Source organism: Bos javanicus, chromosome 22 (assembly GCF_032452875.1).
Source record: "Bos javanicus breed banteng chromosome 22, ARS-OSU_banteng_1.0, whole genome shotgun sequence".
Taxonomy (NCBI): Eukaryota; Metazoa; Chordata; class Mammalia; order Artiodactyla; family Bovidae; genus Bos; species Bos javanicus.
Genome location: NC_083889.1, coordinates 53,725,810 through 53,743,900, shown reverse-complemented (window position 1 = coordinate 53,743,900; position 18,091 = coordinate 53,725,810). Strand labels below are relative to the sequence as shown.

At 47.3% G+C, this 18,091-nt stretch overlaps 1 protein-coding gene across 2 annotated transcripts in view; it reads left to right on the top strand.

The window, feature by feature from the left end:
- Positions 1–18,091, top strand: part of LIMD1 (LIM domain containing 1) — a 78,929-nt gene that overhangs the window by 53,258 nt on the left and 7,580 nt on the right. For both annotated transcript variants that reach the window (XM_061397044.1, XM_061397043.1), the window contains 2 exons: positions 6,727–6,794; positions 12,864–12,926. In XM_061397044.1, coding sequence (XP_061253028.1) covers positions 6,727–6,794; positions 12,864–12,926 — 131 coding nt within the window. The remainder of the gene's footprint in view (positions 1–6,726; positions 6,795–12,863; positions 12,927–18,091) is intronic.

Genomic DNA, 18,091 nt, shown 5'->3' with positions numbered 1-18,091 from the left:
ACAGATCACTGGCCGTCATGTCCAGTGATCCCCGGTCCCTGCATTCCCACACTGCTCCGTGATGTTGACACGTGATGGGTCCTATTTCTGCCTAATTCTTTGGTGAATTCTTTCTCGCTGAATGCATCCTAGAGTAGGAGACAGGGAGTGGTTTGTGAAATGTCTCTGTGAAAGGAACGTGGAAGGTGGGAACAGAAGGGGGACTAACGATGTAGTAACATGTGTGGCAGTGTATTCAGACACTTTAAAAACTATTTTTTAGTGTATGAAACTTCTAAATACGGCACTTGAAACAACAGGAGGCCATCAACAGATGTTCGTTTCCTTCTCTCACTTTGAGAAAATGCAAACTATGGGTGTGGAAGTCGGTTTCTAAACTCGGGGTGGGGGTGGGGTGGATCGTTTAAAACTTTCTTGAAAACCAGAGTTTGAGTCCTTCAGAGCAGAGGAAGGCCCCACCTTCTTGGGTCTGTGGGGGAAGTCCTTGTTTATTTATATTTTTTTGGTAATAAAGGAAATAGAGATGCAACCTTTGTCTGCTGCCCCTGCCTCTGGGGTCTGGACATGGGACTCCTCAGCTCTGGGACCTGGCAGGGAGAGGATTTGTCTGGCCAGTTGGGCACTTTTTAGAATGATCATCAAACTGACACCTGCTCACTATTAAGTTTGGGGAAGTTTAGGAGAGTATAAAGAAGCAAACAACTAGTGAATTCCCGCCTCACCCCCCACAGTCATTCAGATACCATGTACGTCTACCCAGAGACCCTGTCATTCTTGCACAGATTTCCTTTCCAGTCTTTTTTCTTTAAATTTCTTCATTACATAACTGAATCTTACTTTTTTTTTCCTTTTCACATTATTACATGAGTTTTATTTGAAAGTTAAGAAGAAAGTATTGTTTCTCAGATTATGAATACATGATTCTAGAAAAAATTTAAATGTGTGAAGCAGAAGGTGAAATTTCTCTTATACCATCTTCTACTGTATTTAATTTTGGGGGCTCCAAAATCACTGTAGATGGTGATTGCAGCCATGACATTAAAAGATGCGCTTACTCCTTGGAAGGAAAGTTATGACCAACCTAGATGGCATATTCAAAAGCAGAGACATTACTTTGCCAACAAAGGTCCGTCTAGTCAAGGCTATGGTTTTTCCAGTGGTCATGTATGGATGTGAGAGTTGGACTGTGAAGAAAGCTGAGTGCCGAAGAATTGATGCTTTTGAACTGTGGTGTTGGAGAAGACTCTTCAGTCCCTTGGACTGCAAGGAGATCCAACCAGTCCATTCTGAAGGAGATCAGACCTGGGATTTCTTTGGAAGCAATGATGCTAAAGCTGAAACTCCAATACTTTGGCCACCTCATGCGAAGAGTTGACTCATTGGAAAAGACCCTGATGCTGGGAGGGATTGGGGGCAGGAGAAGGGGATGACAGAGGATGAGATGGCTGGATGGTATCACCGACTCGATGGACATGAGTTTGGGTGAACTCCGGGAGTTGGTGATGGACAGGGAGGTCTGGCGTGCTGTGATTCATGGGGTTGCAAAGAGTCGGACACGACTGAGCGACTGAACTGAACTGTATTTAATAATAGAAAAATGTTGTAAATATTGAAAAGTATAAAGTGGTAAGTGAAATTTCCCTTGAATAAGCCTGTCAGTGCTATATAACATTAGATACGTTTTTGAAAGAAAAATATAAAATGGAAAGTGAAATTTTCCTGTAGTACTATCGACCAGTGCTAAAAGCGATTAGTTTTAGTGTGCAGCCTTCCATTTTGAACATCAGTGGTGTGTGTGTGGGTGTAGGTTACCAAAATGGAATTGTGCTGTAAATGTAGGTGCAGGTATCTAGCTTGCGCTTGTCCCTTACTAACATAATTTGAGTACCCTCCTATAGTAAAGCATTTTCTCATACCACTGAAACACTTATTTGAAGGGTGTTTTAAATGGCTACATGTTACATTTACATGTACTCTGCTTTATGTGATCATTTCCTCTAAGGCTGCCAGTTTGGATCCAAGTAAACATTTATTCATATTTCTGATTCATTCCCTAAGCTAAGTCCCAGACAGCCCCTCTGAGTCAGAGATAAATAATTTAAGAGTTTCCTCTCCAGGGTGAGCTTATCATTTTACACTCTTCTCTGTAGCTTACAGAAATATGCACTGATGGCCATCACAAACAAATGTGATTGTTTAAAAAAATCTTTGTTATCATATGTGAAAAAGCTCTCATTTATCTTTCTTAGACTGCTACAGGGTTTGAGTTCGGCGCGTGTGACCCTTTTCCTCTGTGATTTTTGGAAGAGAGGTGATCTACCGTCTGTTAAATCAAAAAGCTAATTCCTGCCGAGATTCCTTAGAATGTCCCTGATCCCATCCCAAGAGAAGAGCTGGGTGTTCTCCACACCTTGGCTCAGAAGCTTTCTCTCTCTCTGGCAAGTCCTGTGCATTTCCAGGCAGCCTCCTGGCTCCCTCTAGTGACCACCTTAGCAGCTGCAGCCTCGCTTCCTTGGCTCTCATCCGCACTGGTTCATCCTGGTTGGGACACCCCAGAGCAGAGCAAGGGGCACGCCACAGACTTGCAGCCAGACGGTGTGTGTGGCGGGGGGACTGTTTTCCTGCATGTCTGGGCAGCTCCTTTTAACGGTGGGCTCTTTGTGTCCTTGTCGGCTTGGCTGTAGGGAAGCAGCCCGTTAGTGTCACCCTGAGCCTAAATCCCAGGGCACAAGGTGGAAAAGACACTCTTGTTAGTTCTCACTTTCCTTTCTGAAACTCTGGGTCCTCTGGAATCTTTTTATGGAGGGAGAGAATTGTAAGTCAGTAACATTGTTAAATTAAACTTCTATGGATGTCAGAGGATTCTGTTATAGGGACCCTGAAATCATTGAGCTGTAGGTACTCATTCTTTTTAGTCTAGTCTAGTTGGGAAATGCTTGTGAAGGTTCTATAATGAGAACCTCCTAGAACAACTCTGAGGGGAGGACAGAAGGAAAGTTTGGAGAGCTAAAGATTCTAACATACGCTCCATTGCCCTTCACACTCTCACTCCACTAAAGTTTGTTGTTCAGGCAATAAAAGTAATATACGTAGTTATTGCAGGGGGGGAAAAAAACTAATAAAAATCACCATTTCCTTTACTCACAGGTGACTATTGACATTCGGTTTACATGTACGTATGAGCATACACTGATTTTTGCAGTCATGTAAGTGTGCATGTTTATCTGATCTAGGTATACAAACACACACAGTTGTCTTTTTCTCAGGATTATTGATGTTCTTTATGCATTTTAGATACTAATGCTATGTTGTAGCCATCTTCTTATCCCTGACTTGCTTTCCTTCTATTCAATTTATTGCCCTCGGTTAGATGATTACCACAGAACTGGAAAAGGTCAGTGTTCATTCGAATCCCAAATAAAGGTAATACCAAAGAATGCTCAAACTACTGCACAGTTGCACTCATCTCACACACTAGTAAAGTAATGCTCAAAATTCTCCAAGCCAGGCTTCAGCAATATGTGAACCGTGAACTTCCAGATGTTCAAGCTGGTTTTAGAAAAGGCAGAAGAACCAGAGATCAAATTGCCAACATCTGCTGGATCAGCGAAAAAGCAAGAGAGTTCCAGAAAAAACATCTATTTCTGCTTTATTGACTATGCCAAAGCCTTTGACTGTGTGGATCACAATAAACTGTGGAAAATTCTGAAAGAGATGGGAATACCACCTGACCTGCCTCTTGAGAAATCTGTATGCAGGTCAGGAAGCAACAGTTAGAACTGAGCATGGAACAACAGACTGGTTCCAAATAGGAAAAGGAGTACATCAAGGCTGTAAATTGTCACCATGCGTATTTAACTTTTATGGAGAGTACATCATGAGAAACGCTGGGCTGGAGGAAGCACAGTCTGGAATGAAGATTGCCAGGAGAAATATCAATAACCTCAGATATGCAGATGACACCACCCTTATGGCAGAAAGTGAAGAAGAACTAAAGAGCCTCTTGATGAAAGTGAAAGAGGAGAGTGAAAAAGTTGGCTTAAAGCTCAACATTCAGAAAACGAAGATCATGGCATCCAGTCCCATCACTTCATGGCAAATAGATGGGGAAACAGTGGACACAGTGGCTGACTTTATTTTTCTGGGCTCCAAAATCACTGTAGATGGTGACTGCAGCCATGAAATTAAAAGATGCTTGCTCCTTAGAACGGAGAAGGCAATGGCAAGCCACTCCAGTACTCTTGCCTAGAAAATCCCATGAATGGAGGAGCCTGGTAGGCTGCAGTCCATGGGGTCGCTACAAGTTGGATGCGACTGAGCGACTTCACTTTCACACAATGGAGAAGGCAATGGCAACCCACTCCAGTGTTCTTGCCTGGAGAATCCCAGGGACGGCAGAGCCTGGTGGGCTGCCGTCTATGGGGTCGCACAGAGTCGGACACGACTGAAGCGACTTAGCAGCAGCAGCTCCTTAGAAGGAAAGTTATGACCAACCTAGACAGCATATTAAAAAGCAGAGATATTACTTTGCCAACAAAGGTCCGTCTAGTCAAGGCTATGGTTTTTCCAGTGGTCAGGTATGGATGTGGGAGTTGGACTATAAAGAAAGCTGAGCGCCGAAGAATTGATGCTTTTCAACTGTGGTGTTGAAGACTCTTGAGAGTCCCTTGGACTGCAAGGGGGTCCAACCAGTCCATCCTAAAGGAGATCAGCCCTGGGTATTCATTGGAGGGACTGATGCTGAAGCTGAAACTAGGCCACCTGATGCGAAGAGCTGACTCATTTGAAAAGACCCTGATGCTGGGAAAGATTGAAGGCAGGAGGAGAAGGGGACGACAGAGGATGAGATGGTTGGATGGCATCACCAACTCAATGGACATGGGTTTGGGTGGACTCTGGGAGTTGGTGATGGACGGGGAGGCCTAGCGTGCTGTGGTTCATGGGGTCGCAAAGAGTCGGACATGACTGAGCAACTGAACTGAACTGAACTGAGATGATTACCAAGCCCGCTTAGCCCAAGGCTGAATTAAAATTACAGTTACATCCTCAGGGAATGTAGCACATGCTCAGAGCATTAAACTGTTCTAGAGGAACCAATCAGAGGGTTGGGGCGACAGTGAGACAACAGTGAATCTGGCAGCAGCTAACACCACACAAAGGGTCTGATGAGGCCAGGAGAGGGTCAGGGCCTTCCTGAGGAACTTACCATGAAAGTGAAAGTCACTCAGTCGTGTCTGACTCTCTGCGACCCCATGGACTATACAGTCCATGGGATTCTCCAGGCCAGAATACTGGAGTGGAATAGTGGTTCCCTTCTCCAGGGGATCTTCCCAACCCAGGGATCAAACCCACGTCTCTCACATCGCAGGTGGATTCTTTACCAGCTGAGCCATCAGAGAAGTCCAAGAACACTGGAATGGGTAGCCTATCCCTTCTTCAGGGGATCTTCCAACGCCAGGAATCGAACCGAGGTCTCCTGCATTGCAGGCAGAGTCTTTACCAGCTGAGCTACTAGAGAAGCCCATTTCTAGTGGAAGGTCACTGGATGGAAATCCTTACCTCGCCAAAGTCAAAGACAGTCGCCTGTAATTTCTAACACAGTGGCTTTTGTGTTTCACAGAAAGTCTGAGGTCTTTAGTCTGTCTGGAGGTTTGCTTTTTAGTTTATTTTTCCTTTTGTGGTGTTTCGCCTGTGTTGATGCTTTCAGAGTCCTCTCTGAGCTCTGACGAGTCCTCATCAGCACCCTCTCCCCAGGTACCTTGTACTGTTGGCCTGCTCTGGGGCGTCACAGGTGAGGACGCCCACTGTGTATGGGGGGATTTCTGTGTGTCTCCAGCACTGTTAGTGTTTTTGACACTGGTGATTTTGGTTTCAGGTGAACTAGGTCTAAGGGTCTTGATTCCACTAGTGTTTAGAAATTATTCAGTTTCTGAAGCTTCCATGGAGTCTGTTGGGTGTGTTTTGTGTGTGGCCCTGTAAATATTCTTAGATCTGGGGTTGCTGCTTCAGGGTCCCCCACCAAGATGTTCCCACTTACCTTGAACAGGTGTTTTTTTTTTTTTTTTCAAAAGGGATCTAAGGAGTTGATAAATAGTACACTTCTTGTCAGCATCCTAGCTCTCTGGAAAGTAAAGTTATATCTGAGCAGTCAGGGTGTCTTGCATGTTTCCCACTCCCGCCCACCCCATTGAGATCCAGAGAAAACAGGAAACTTCGTCATCTTTTCAGCAGCGTGCGTTTTCTGTCGTTCAGATGAGAAAAGTCGTGGAAGTAAGGAAAATAAGAGCTGACCAGTTTATGGGACTTTCCTGACAGGCTGTCTCCAGCACGCCCTGGAGACCATCTCAGAGGCGAGGGTCTCCAGCCCTGTGGGAGACGCCAGCTTCACAGGAGACGGTAGCCTGGTCCCTGCACATGCGGGCACCACTGCCACCTTGTCACCCAGTGTCTCAGTGGCCTCTTTCTCAGCAGAGAGGAGGTGGCAGAAGTAGGTATAGGAGGATTCCCCAGTCGGCCTGCCAGGCGGCACCCATATCAGAGACCCTGTCTTCTGGCCCGAGTCTGCCTGTTACTAAGGGCCACGTCACCTTCCAGAAACCAGAACCTGTGACTAATGGTTGGCATTGTTTTCTGCATGATTATTTCTGCTTTACAAGCCCTTCTTGTCTCCTTTTCCAGTGCCTATGAACGTTTTCTTCTTACCCTGCCTTTGTGCTTTCTCCTTAGGCAGGAAGCTGAGAGGAAAAGCCTTTTATTTCGTCAACGGCAAAGTGTTCTGCGAGGAAGACTTCCTGGTGAGTGTGTCACCCAAGCAGGCCTGGCAGAAGGTGGTTTAACTCCGTGGCGCCCCCCAGCCCCCCCTGGAGGCCGCGCCGCTGGAGAAAGGGGTCCAGTCGTTTCTTTAGCGGCAGCAGGCGAGTGGCCCACGTTCCCAGGCAAATGACAAGCCGCACAGCTCTGTGCTTTTCAGGGACTTCACGGTCACTCAGCCTGACTTCTTGTGCCTTGCCCATCTCACCCAGCTCTTTTTTTTTTTTTTTAATTTTATTTATTTATGGCTGCACTGGGTCCTCCCTGCTTCTCATTGCGCTGGCCTCTCTTGTTGAGGAGTGCAGCTCTAGGAATGCGGGCTTCAGTAGCTGTGGCTCCCAAGCTTAGCTGCCCTGCAACATGTGGGGTCTTCCTGGATCAGGGATGGAATCTGCACCCCCTGCATGGGCAAGGAGGCTCCTCACCACCACGCCACCAGGGAAGCCCCTCCACCCTGCTTTTAACTCTCTCTCTGGGATCCCGGTCCCCCTTATGTCTCATTCTGCCTCTCCCACTCGCTGAAAAGTCCATCCATGTGCCAGAGAGTCCCAGAGCTGAACTCCAGCCCTGTGGGCACCTCTGAGGCCAGCTGCTCACGGTCTCCCTGCCCACTGGGCAGGCCCAGGGTTGGCCCCCAGCCCTCCCACTCCCTTGAGAGTCACCTGAAGCCAAAAAACAGCCTTGCCTGGGACCTCGACTCTCAGAACAGGGCCCTAGGTTCCTCCTGCCCCCCCGCCTCCTTCCTCTCCCTCCTAGAGTGCGGCCAGGCCCTGGTGCCACCGCGTCGCCCCCGGGCGCCTGTGGCTCCACGGCCCGCACCCTGCTGCACAGCCGCGTCGCCCAGGCCCGGTGCCAGGGTTCCGCACATGCGCGGAAGCTCCCTGCGGTCCGGGCGGCCTCCCTCGCAGCCTTGCGTCTCACTCACTGTGGGGCTTGCGGTTCTCTGCACGCCCACGTCCCGCCCTGTGTGCTGGAGTCTGCACTGGGTCCGCTGCCAGGAACGCCTTCCCTGTTTGTTTGCCCAGATCCTCCGACAGCCTGCATGTTCCCTGGCCTCAGAGTGGGTCCCCCTCCTCTGTGCTGCTCCCCTTGGCCTTTTCTGGCCAGCGGTTAGCGCACTGCCTGTCCATTTACAAGTCTTCCCTGACTTGACTGAAAGTTCCTAGGGAGAGGGGAACACAGTGTTTCACCTTCTCATCTTTAGACCCTAACACAGCTCCAGGCAAGGAGCCATGCCCGGTCAGTAGGATGACCAGTGTGTGACCCAGAGATGGCTCCGAACCAGCCTCTTCATGGATGTGTGGGTTGACTCATGATGACTCATGTTTGCCAGTAACAGGCAAGCAAACCCAAGGAAACTGATTCCTGCATGCCCTCGGGAGGTCGTTTCCTCCCACGTGTTCACTTTAGTCACTGGTGCTGTGTATGTGATAGTCAGATGGTGGTGCCATACCAGAGTTGACTGTCTCCCAGCTTCAAATCTGCTGGGCTGAGTGCCTGTCCTGCTTCTAGAGTCTCATGGGCTCTGGGTGGGTCATCTGCCCATGCCTGGGCAAAGTGATGGGTGCTGGAGGCATGCAAGGCTCTGAGGAGCCAAAGCAAAAACAGTACCCAGCTGTGGATGTGACTGGTGATAGAAGCAAGATACGATGCTGTAAAGAGCAATATTGCATAGGAAACCTGGAATGTCAGGTCCATGAAGCAAGGCAAATTTGAAGTGATCAAACAAGAGATGGCAAGAGTGAATGTCAACAGTCTAGGAATCAGCGAACTGAAATGGACTGAAATGGGTGAATTTAACTCAGATGACCATTATATCTACTACTGTGGGCAGGAATCCCTCAGAAGAAATGGAGTCGCCATCATGGTCAACAGAAGAGTCCGAAATGCAGTACTTGGATGCAATCTCAAAGACGACAGAATAATCTCTGTTTGTTTCCAAGGCAAACCATTCAATATCACAGTAATCCAAGTCTATGCCCCAACCAGTAACGCTGTAGAAGCTGAAGTTGAATGGTTCTATGAAAACCTACAAGACATTTTAGAACTAACACCCAAAAAAGATCTCCTTTTCATTATAGGGGACTGGAATGCAAAAGTAGGAAGTCAAGAAACACCTGGAGTAACAGGCAAATTTGGCCTTGGAATACAGAATGAAGCAGGGCAAAGACTAATAGAGTTTTGCCAAGAAAATGCACTGGTCATAACCAACACCCTCTTGCAACAACACAAGAGAAGACTCTATACATGGACATCACCAGATGGTCAACACCGAAATCAGGTTGATTATATTCTTTGCAGCCAAAGATGGAGAAGCTCTATACAGTCAGCAAAAACAAGACCAGGAGCTGACTGTGGCTCAGACCATGAACTCCTTATTGCCAAATTCAGACTTAAATTGAAGAAAATAGGGAAAACCATGAGACCATTCAGGTATGACCTAAATCAAATCCCTTATGATTATACAGTGGAAGTGAGAAATAGATTTAAGGGCCTAGATCTGATAGAGTGCCTGATGAACTATGGAATGAGGTCCATGACACTGTACAGGAGACAGGGCTCAAGACCATTCCCATAGAAAAGAAATGCAAAAAAGCAAAATGGCTGTCTGGGGAGGCCTTACAAATAGCTGTGAAAAGATGAGAAATGAAAAGCAAAGGAGAAAAGGAAAGATATAAACATCTGAATGCAGAGTTCCAAAGAATAGCAAGAAGAGATAAGAAAGCCTTCTTCAGCGATCAATGCAAAGAAATAGAGGAAAACAACAGAATGGGAAAGACTAGGGATCTCTTCAAGAAAATCAGAGATACCAAAGGAACATTTCATGCAAAGATGAGCTCGATAAAGGACAGAAATGGTATGGACCTAACAGAAGCAGAAGATATTAAGAAGAGATGGCAAGAATACACAGAAGAACTGTACAAAAAAGATCTTCACGACCCAGATAATCACGATGGTGTGATCACTCACCTAGAGCCAGACATCCTGGAATGTGAAGTCAAATGGGCCTTAGAAAGCATCACTACGAACAAAGCTAGTGGAGGTGATGGAATTCCAGTTGAACTATTCCAAATCCTGAAAGATGATGCTGTGAAAGTGTTGCACTCAATATGCCAGCAAATTTGGAAAACTCAGCAGTGGCCACAGGACTGGAAAAGGTCAGTTTACATTCCAATCCCAAAGAAAGGCAACGCCAAAGAATGCTCAAACTACCGCACAATTGCACTCATCTCACACGCTAGTAAAGTAATACTCAAAATTCTCCAAGCCAGGCTTCAGCAATATGTGAACCGTGAACTTCCTGATGTTCAAGCTGGTTTTAGAAAAGGCAGAGGAACCAGAGATCAAATTGACAACATCCGCTGGATCATGGAAAAAGCAAGAGTGTTCCAGAAAAACATCTATTTCTGCTTTATTGACTCTGCCAAAGCCTTTGACTGTGTGGATCACAATAAACTGTGGAAAATTCTGAAAGAGATGGGAATACCAGACCACCTGATCTGCCTCTTGAGAAACCTATATGCAGGTCAGGAAGCAACAGTTAGAACTGGACATGGAACAACAGACTGGTTCCAAATAGGAAAAGGAGTTCGTCAACGCTGTATATTGTCACCCTGTTTATTTAACTTATATGCAGAGTACATCATGAGAAATGCTGGGCTGGAAGAAACACAAGCTGGAATCAAGATTGCCGGGAGAAATATCAATAACCTCAGATATGCAGGTGACACCACCCTTATGGCAGAAAGTGAAGAGGAACTCCAAAGCCTCTTGATGAAAGTGAAAGTGGAGAGTGAAAAAGTTGGCTTAAAGCTCAACATTCAGAAAATGAAGATCATGGCATCTGGTCCCATCACTTCATGAGAAATAGATGGGGAAACAGTGGAAACAGTGTCAGACTTTATTTTTCTGGGCTCCAAAATCACTACAGATGGTGACTGCAGCTATGAAATTAAAAGACCCTTGCTCCTTGGAAGGAAAGTTATGACCAACCTAGATAGCATATTCAAAAGCAGAGACATTACTTTGCCAACAAAGGTCCGTCTAGTCAAGGCTATGGTTTTTCCTGTGGTCATGTATGGATGTGAGAGTTGGACTGTGAAGAAGGCTGAGCGCCGAAGAATTGATACTTTTGAACTGTGGTGTTGGGGAAGACTCTTGAGAGTCCCTTGGACTGCCAGGAGATCCAACCAGTCCATTCTGAAGGAGATCAGCCCTGGGATTTCTTTGGAAGGAATGATGCTGAAGCTGAAACTCCGGTACTTTGGCCACCTCATGTGAAGAGTTGACTCATTGGAAAAGACTCTGATGCTGGGAGGGATTGGGGGCAGGAGGAGAAGGGGACGACAGAGGATGAGATGGCTGGATGGCATCGCTGACTCGATGGACATGAGTCTCAGTGAACTCCGGGAATTAGTGATGGACAGGGAGGCCTGGCTGCTGCGATTCATCGGGTCGCAAAGAGTCGGACACGACTGAGCGACTGATCTGATCTGATCTGATCTTGCCTCAGGACCTAGCATGGGGGGCCAGCCCCACAGAAATCATGGGACCACAGGGTGGCAGAGCAAGGCTGGACCTTAAGCAAAAATAAAGCACTTCTCTGATCTGGGAGGATCCCACATAGCACAGGGCGAATAAGCCCGTGCACCACAACCAAGCCCGTGCTCTAGGGCCCAGGGGCTACAACTGCTGATGCCCACGTGCCTAGAGCCCATGCCTCACAGTAAGAGAAGTCACCGCAGTGAGACGCCCGTGCACCGCAACTAGAGAGGAGCCCCCGCTTGCTGCGACTAGAGAAAGCCCACACGCAGAAAGGAAGACCCAACACAGCCAAAAATAACAATTAAATTAAAAAATAAAGAACTGTTACCCCTAGAATCAGGAGGAAGTGCCGGGCAGCAAACCCCTGTGCTGTGTGGTGTAGGGCTCCAGAAAAGTTCCCTTTTCTTTTCCGCCTTCCTTTCTATTAGTTTCCCTTGTTAAGTTGTATTTGCAATATCTAAGCTTCTAGTATCTTCCAGTGTGTGGTATTTAGTCTGTTTTCTGAGGTGAGTTCCTCATTTCTTTCCAGATTCCAGCTCTGTGTGTGTGTGTATGTGTGTTTTGGTAAGATAAGGTAAATCATATTTATCTAGTTTCTTTGAAGCTGATTGTAAAAGGCATTGGCTTTTTAAAAAAATTATTTATTTTTAATTGATGGATAATTGCTTTACAATATTGGTTTGATTTCTGCCATATGTCGACACGGATTAGTTATAGGTGTACATATGTCCCGTCTCTCTTGAACCTCCCTCCCACCTCCCACCCTTTCCCACTCCTCTAAGTTGTTACAGAACCCCAGTGTGAGTTCCCTGAGTCATACAGCAAATTTCCATTGGCTATCTATTTTACCTATGGTAGTATGTATGCTTTCATCAAGGCATTCATTGGCTTTTTGACCAGACCCAGACTTGAATTTGAATCCCATCCTCACCCCTGATAGGCTATGTGACCGTGAGAAAGTAACTTTACCTCTCTGAGCTTTGCTTTGTCTCCATTTGAGAAACAGTGTAATATATACCTTGCAGAATTGTTTTGAAAATTTAGAGCAATGGTCTCAAACTTGAGCATGCATCAGAGTTCCCTGGAGGGCTCGCAAAAACCCAGATTGCCACTACCCCTCATCCCCTGCCCCTAGTTTCCAATTGTCCAATTCAGTAGGTCAGGGATGGAGCCTAAGAATTTGCACTCTGACAAGTTTTCAGGTGATGCCAGGGAACGTGTCTTGACAACTACTGGAGTCTCTGCACAGCCTCTTACGCAGAGCCTGGCCTGTCATGGATGCCTGGGTGCAGCTGTTGAGAGATGAGCGGTATCAGCGTTTGTAATGGCTCTTGTGGCGGAGGGTATTCTGTAATTCACCACATTGTTGTCCACAGAGACTTGAGAGATTCCTGTATAGAGTGACACTTCTCTCGAAGACGTTCTTTGTGATCCTCGAGGCTGGCGGGGAAGTGGCTAGATCCCTCTGCCCCGCCTGGGCTGAACTTTCTTTTCTCTTCTCTCTGCAGTACTCTGGTTTCCAGCAGTCTGCTGACAGGTGTTTTCTCTGTGGACATCTGATCATGGACATGGTGAGTAGGGTCAGGCGAACAAGGTAATATTGATAACGTGGTGGGCAGGGGAGGCATTGGCAGAAAAAAATAATAATTGAAAACAATGTTTCCTACCTCGATTTGTGATCATGGCTGGTTTTATTTTTATTTATTTATGGCTCTGCTGGGTCTTCGTCTCTGTGCAGGCTTCTCTCTAGTTGCGGCAAGTGGGGCCTTCTGTCTAGTTGCGGTGAGTGGGCTTCTCACTGCGGTGGCTTCTCTTGTTTCGGAGCAGGGGTTCTAGGTACGTGGGCTTCAGTAGTTGCGGCTCCTGGGCGTAGGTGCCCTGAAACATGTGGAGTCTTCCCCAGACCAGGGATCGGACCCGTGTCCCCTGCACTGGGAGGCGATTCTTAACCGGTAGACCACCAGGGAAGTGTCCCTATGGCTGGTTTTATTTGAAGAAGACCCCATGCAGCTTGCTTGCTGTGGTAGCCTGCATTTGGCTTTTGCTGGAATTAGCATCCTTCACCGTGCATCCCACACAGGGTCGTTCCTGAGGGTGCTGTCCTCCCCTGGGCGGTTCACGTCATGCTGGCCTCTCTGATTTTCTCTGATCTCTGTGGCATCCCAGATGAGATGTCAAACGGATCGTGTTTTCATGGAGAAATCTTAGCTGCTTTGGAATCAGCTACAGAAAGTCAGATAAACACAGTTGCTTTTCCCCCATGTTCTTCCCAGCTTAATCATTTCCTAAGATGAGGGTTGGGGCCCCATCGTTAGTTCTGAGATAGAAGAACAGGGAGCGGGTTTTATCCACTCCATTCCTCGCTCAGCCATGGCTCTCTGAGCTTGTCCTGAGTTGGGGGACAGGTCTTCCTTCCTGGCCTCCTCAGGTTGTGAAGTTTATGAATACAGGGTTCTTATTCTGTCTCAGGGATCAAATTTCCCACCACTGGACATTGGCCCTGTCGGATTTCTTTCATATATTGGTCAGAGAGAATCATTATATCCCACTCTTTTCATTGCAAGAGTTAAATCCCTCTCTAAGCTGAGCCATTAATTCTGTTCTGGCGAAGGGAATTGCTAGTTGTATTTTTTTCTTTTACCATTTTTTTATTGAGAAGCAACCCAGAGGGTGCACATCTTACATGCACACTGAATGAACGTTGATGTGTCTGTGTACTCACTCGCTCGTTTGTGTCTTTGCAACCCCATGGACTGTAGCCCACCAGGCTCCTCTGTCCTCGGGCTTTCCCAGGCAGGAATACTGGAACCGGGTGCCCTTTCTGTCTCCAGGGGATCTTCCCCACTCAGGGATCTAATAACCCCCGTCTCCTGCATCTTCTGCATCGTCAGGCGGGTTCTTTACCACTATACCTATGTGTCAACACCACACAGATCAAGATCTAGAACATTCCCCATATCCAGAAAGACCCTCTCCCATGAAGACACCCACCGTTCTGATCTCTGTGGCCCCAGACTCGTTTCACTGGTCCTGGAACTCCATACTGTGGAATCTTACAGTATAGACTCCCTTGATCTGCCTTTTCTCACTTAGAAAATATTTTGGAGATTCATCCATGTTGTTTCGTGTGTTGTAAGTTCACTTCTTCTCATCGCTAAGTAGAACTTCACTGTGTGGATATAGCACTGTTTATTTATCCATTCTCCTGCAGATGGACATTTGGGTGTTTCCAGTTTGGGGCCATTTATGACTGAGCTGCCATGAACGCTCGTAGGCATGTCTTTGATGGACATAAGCTGGTTTTATGCTGACATGTAGAAAACAGAACCAGAGCGGAGGAGACCCCACTGCTCTCTGGGCTCTGATGGAGCACAGTACAGCGTGGCCCCGTGAGCAGCGTCCTCATAAGCGGCTGAGGCCTCCCTCGGAACACGGCCTTCCAGCCACCCCCCGGAGGAGGCAGGTGGAGCCTGCCTCACTCCCTTCTTCCCCAGGTCCCTGCCCGACTCCACAGGGCTCCTTTTCTCTAGCAGAATTTGCCCTTGATTTTAGACCCCTTCCGACAAACCTACCATATATGAGGCCAACAGTGTCCAAATTTATGAATGGGACTGTACCCTGTTCTTATTTGTCAATATACTAAGCCTTCTCTGGGTCTCAGGGTGTTTCACGTACCTATTGCCGTGTGTGTGTGCTCAGTCACTAAGTTGTGTCCGACTCTTTGCCACCCGGTGGACTGTAGGCCGCCAGGTTCCTCTGTCCATGGGATTGTCCAGGCTAGAATGCTGGAGTGGGTTGCCATTTCCAACTGCAGGGGATCTTCCCACCCAGGGGATTGGACCCACGTCCCCTGCATTAGCAGGTGGATTCTTTACCACTGAGCCACCTGGGAAGCCCTTAGCTATTGCTACGTGATCATTTTTGATCATGAGTCCATGGGTGAGGAATTAGGTCAAGGCTCGACAAGGCAGTTCTTCTGTTCCATGTGGCAATGGCTGGGGTCACTTACTCAGCTGTGTTCAGCTGGTACACAAGGTTGACCTCTCACCCTCCAGGCTTCTCTCCCTGTGGCCACTAATCTTACCCAATAGTCTAGCCTGGACTTCCTTTCAACAAGAGAGAGGAAGTGGAAGCTACCAGTTTTCTTTCATCATTGACTTAAAAAAATCTCAGAACATCATTTCTTTCTCATTCTTCTTTTTTTTTTTGGCTATGCTGAGGGACACATGGGATCTTAGTTCCTTGACCAGGGATCAAACTTGTGCCCCCGGAATTGATAGCTTGGAGCCTTAACCACTGAACTGCCAGGGAAGTCCCCCTTCGTCATTCTGTTGATGAAAGAAAGTTACAAAGCCACTCCCAGCCTATGCATACAGGAAGGAAATGAACTGAGTTTGGAGACCTTCTCTACCCTGTGGGATAAAGCCAAGTCGCCCCTGGATTCTTATAGGTCTGCTCTCAGACTTGAAAACTTTCAGCCAATGTCTGTCTGATAGTGACACTTAGTTTTAACAATAGAACTCAGAACTGCCACTAAGAATCGCAACAATATAGAGAAAGATTCCTTCAGTTACCATTCCTTCAGTTACACGTCAGTTGTCCAGCTTGTGATGTAAATTGTCTGTCTCTGCTCCATCTTTGTTCATTGAGGGAAATACTCTGGGCTTGGAGGTTGGAACTGGGCATTTCCCACCTGAAAAAAAATTATTATAGCTAGTCAGAATGCAGCAAAATGGCATCATTACCCTACCGTACTTCTGGCACAGTGTGGGTTAAATTAATTTAAGGGTCTGTTTCTGCCACGACAGCATTAGTCTGGGACAAAATGCGTTCCAAGGTCCAGATTGCCAAGGACTCTCTGAAGCCCGGCTGCTTGTTCTTCCTACTTTGGCAGCTTGAGGAGCCTGGGAGGTTAATGAAATCCCAGAGGGAATGAGGACGCTTGAAAGCTGAGCTTTTCGAGGAGAGCTGGACTAGCACTATGTCCTCCTGGTGCCCCCCGGACTGCAAGCTGTGAGGCGTGGCGTTGGCCTCTACAGGCAGCATCAGGCGCCGGAAGGGGCCAGGACACAGCACAGCTTTCCCACGGAACTCACAACCCTCTGCCGAGGTTCTGTTCAGTTCCAAGTCCCCTTCTTCTGCCTGGTGGGAGGCTTTCTGTGTGGTGCTACTTGGGGGTGCTCATGACTGCTTTGTACGTTCCTCGCCAGCGGGCATTTTGCTGCCGGCTCGCTGGCGTGGATTCCACGCTTGTGTTGTTTGTGCTGAGTGTCATGGTGCAGGTAATCCCGGAAACGAATCTGCTGCTGAATTATTGGAGGTACTTTGAGCTGCAAATCCCAGAAACTCAGCTCAAGTTTGAGAAACTGTCGCCTGTGTTAGAATCACTATATTAAAACACCCATTGCTGGGGCAGGGCCCAAGAAAGTGCATTTTAATTAAGTTCCCAAAGGATGTTGATGTTGCAGGTCCAGAGGCAAAACTTTGAGAACCTCTGAACTTAACAGGAAAAATGTCTTATCTCACCTGAGAGGGTGGGGAGGTAGGCAGTTCGGTGGAGAGTTAATTTGGTGACTCACCTCCATCACTGAGGATGTTCATTTCTCTCCCACCTTCCGCGTCTAGGCTCTGTCCTGGTTTCAGGATGGCCTCTAACAGTCCCAGGTATCAGCCACATCCAGATCAAATGAAGCTTAGAAGAAGAAGGTGCTGGGGCTTTCTCCTGGCTGTGTTTAAAAGCAGCAGTAACAGAGAGGCTTTACTTACACTTGGTCTTCCCTGGTGGCTCAGATGGTAAAGTGTCTGCCTACAATGTGGGAGACCTGGGTTTGATCCCTGGAGAAGGAAATGGCAACCCACTCCAGTACTCTTGCCTGGAGAATCCCATGGACGGAGGAGCCTTTGTGACCCTACAGTCCATGGGGTCACAAAGAGTCGGACATGGCTTCACTTTCACTTTACTACACTTGGATTTGAGATAAGTTACGGCTTCTGGATTATAACGGCTGCAGAGACAAAGCTGCTTAGAAGGGGCACCCAGGAGGGAGAAGTTAAGAGGTTTTTTCCTGAGCTCTGCTGTTTCCTGATGGAGTTAACTTTCGTCTTTCCGTGTATTTGCTGCTTTCCAAATCTGGGGTGGGTCTTTTCATGACCTTGCTTTGCATCACTTTGTACAGAGAATCATGGTTTTGATAGAGAACCCTCCCTCCTGGAGGTTTACAGGTGCTGGAGCAGGACCCTGTTTGGTTTCTTCCTGTTGATGCCTGTAACTCGGTTAGCCTTTCCTGCTTCATCATCCTTTTTTTTTTTTAAAAATTGTTTTGATGTGGACCATTTTTAAGTCTTTATGAAATTTGTTGCAATATGGCTTCTGTTTTATGTTTTGTGTTTTGGTTTTCTGGCCTGAAGGCATGTGGGATCCTAGCTCCCCAGCCAGGGATTGAACCCACACCCCTTGCATTGGAGAGTGACGTCCTAACCACTGGACTGCCAGGGAAGTCTGTCCTTATCTTTTGACCTGGTCCAAGTGAAACTGGGATGAGCGTGTTGTTCAGCTGCTGAGTCGTATCCTAATCTTTTCAACCCCATGGGCTGCAGCACACCAGCCTCCTCTGTCCTTCACTATCTTCCGGTGTTTGCTTAAATTTATGTCCATTGAATCGGGGGTGCTATCTAACCATCTCATCCTTTGCCACCACCTTCTCCTTTTGCCTTCAATCTTTCCCAGTGTCAGGGT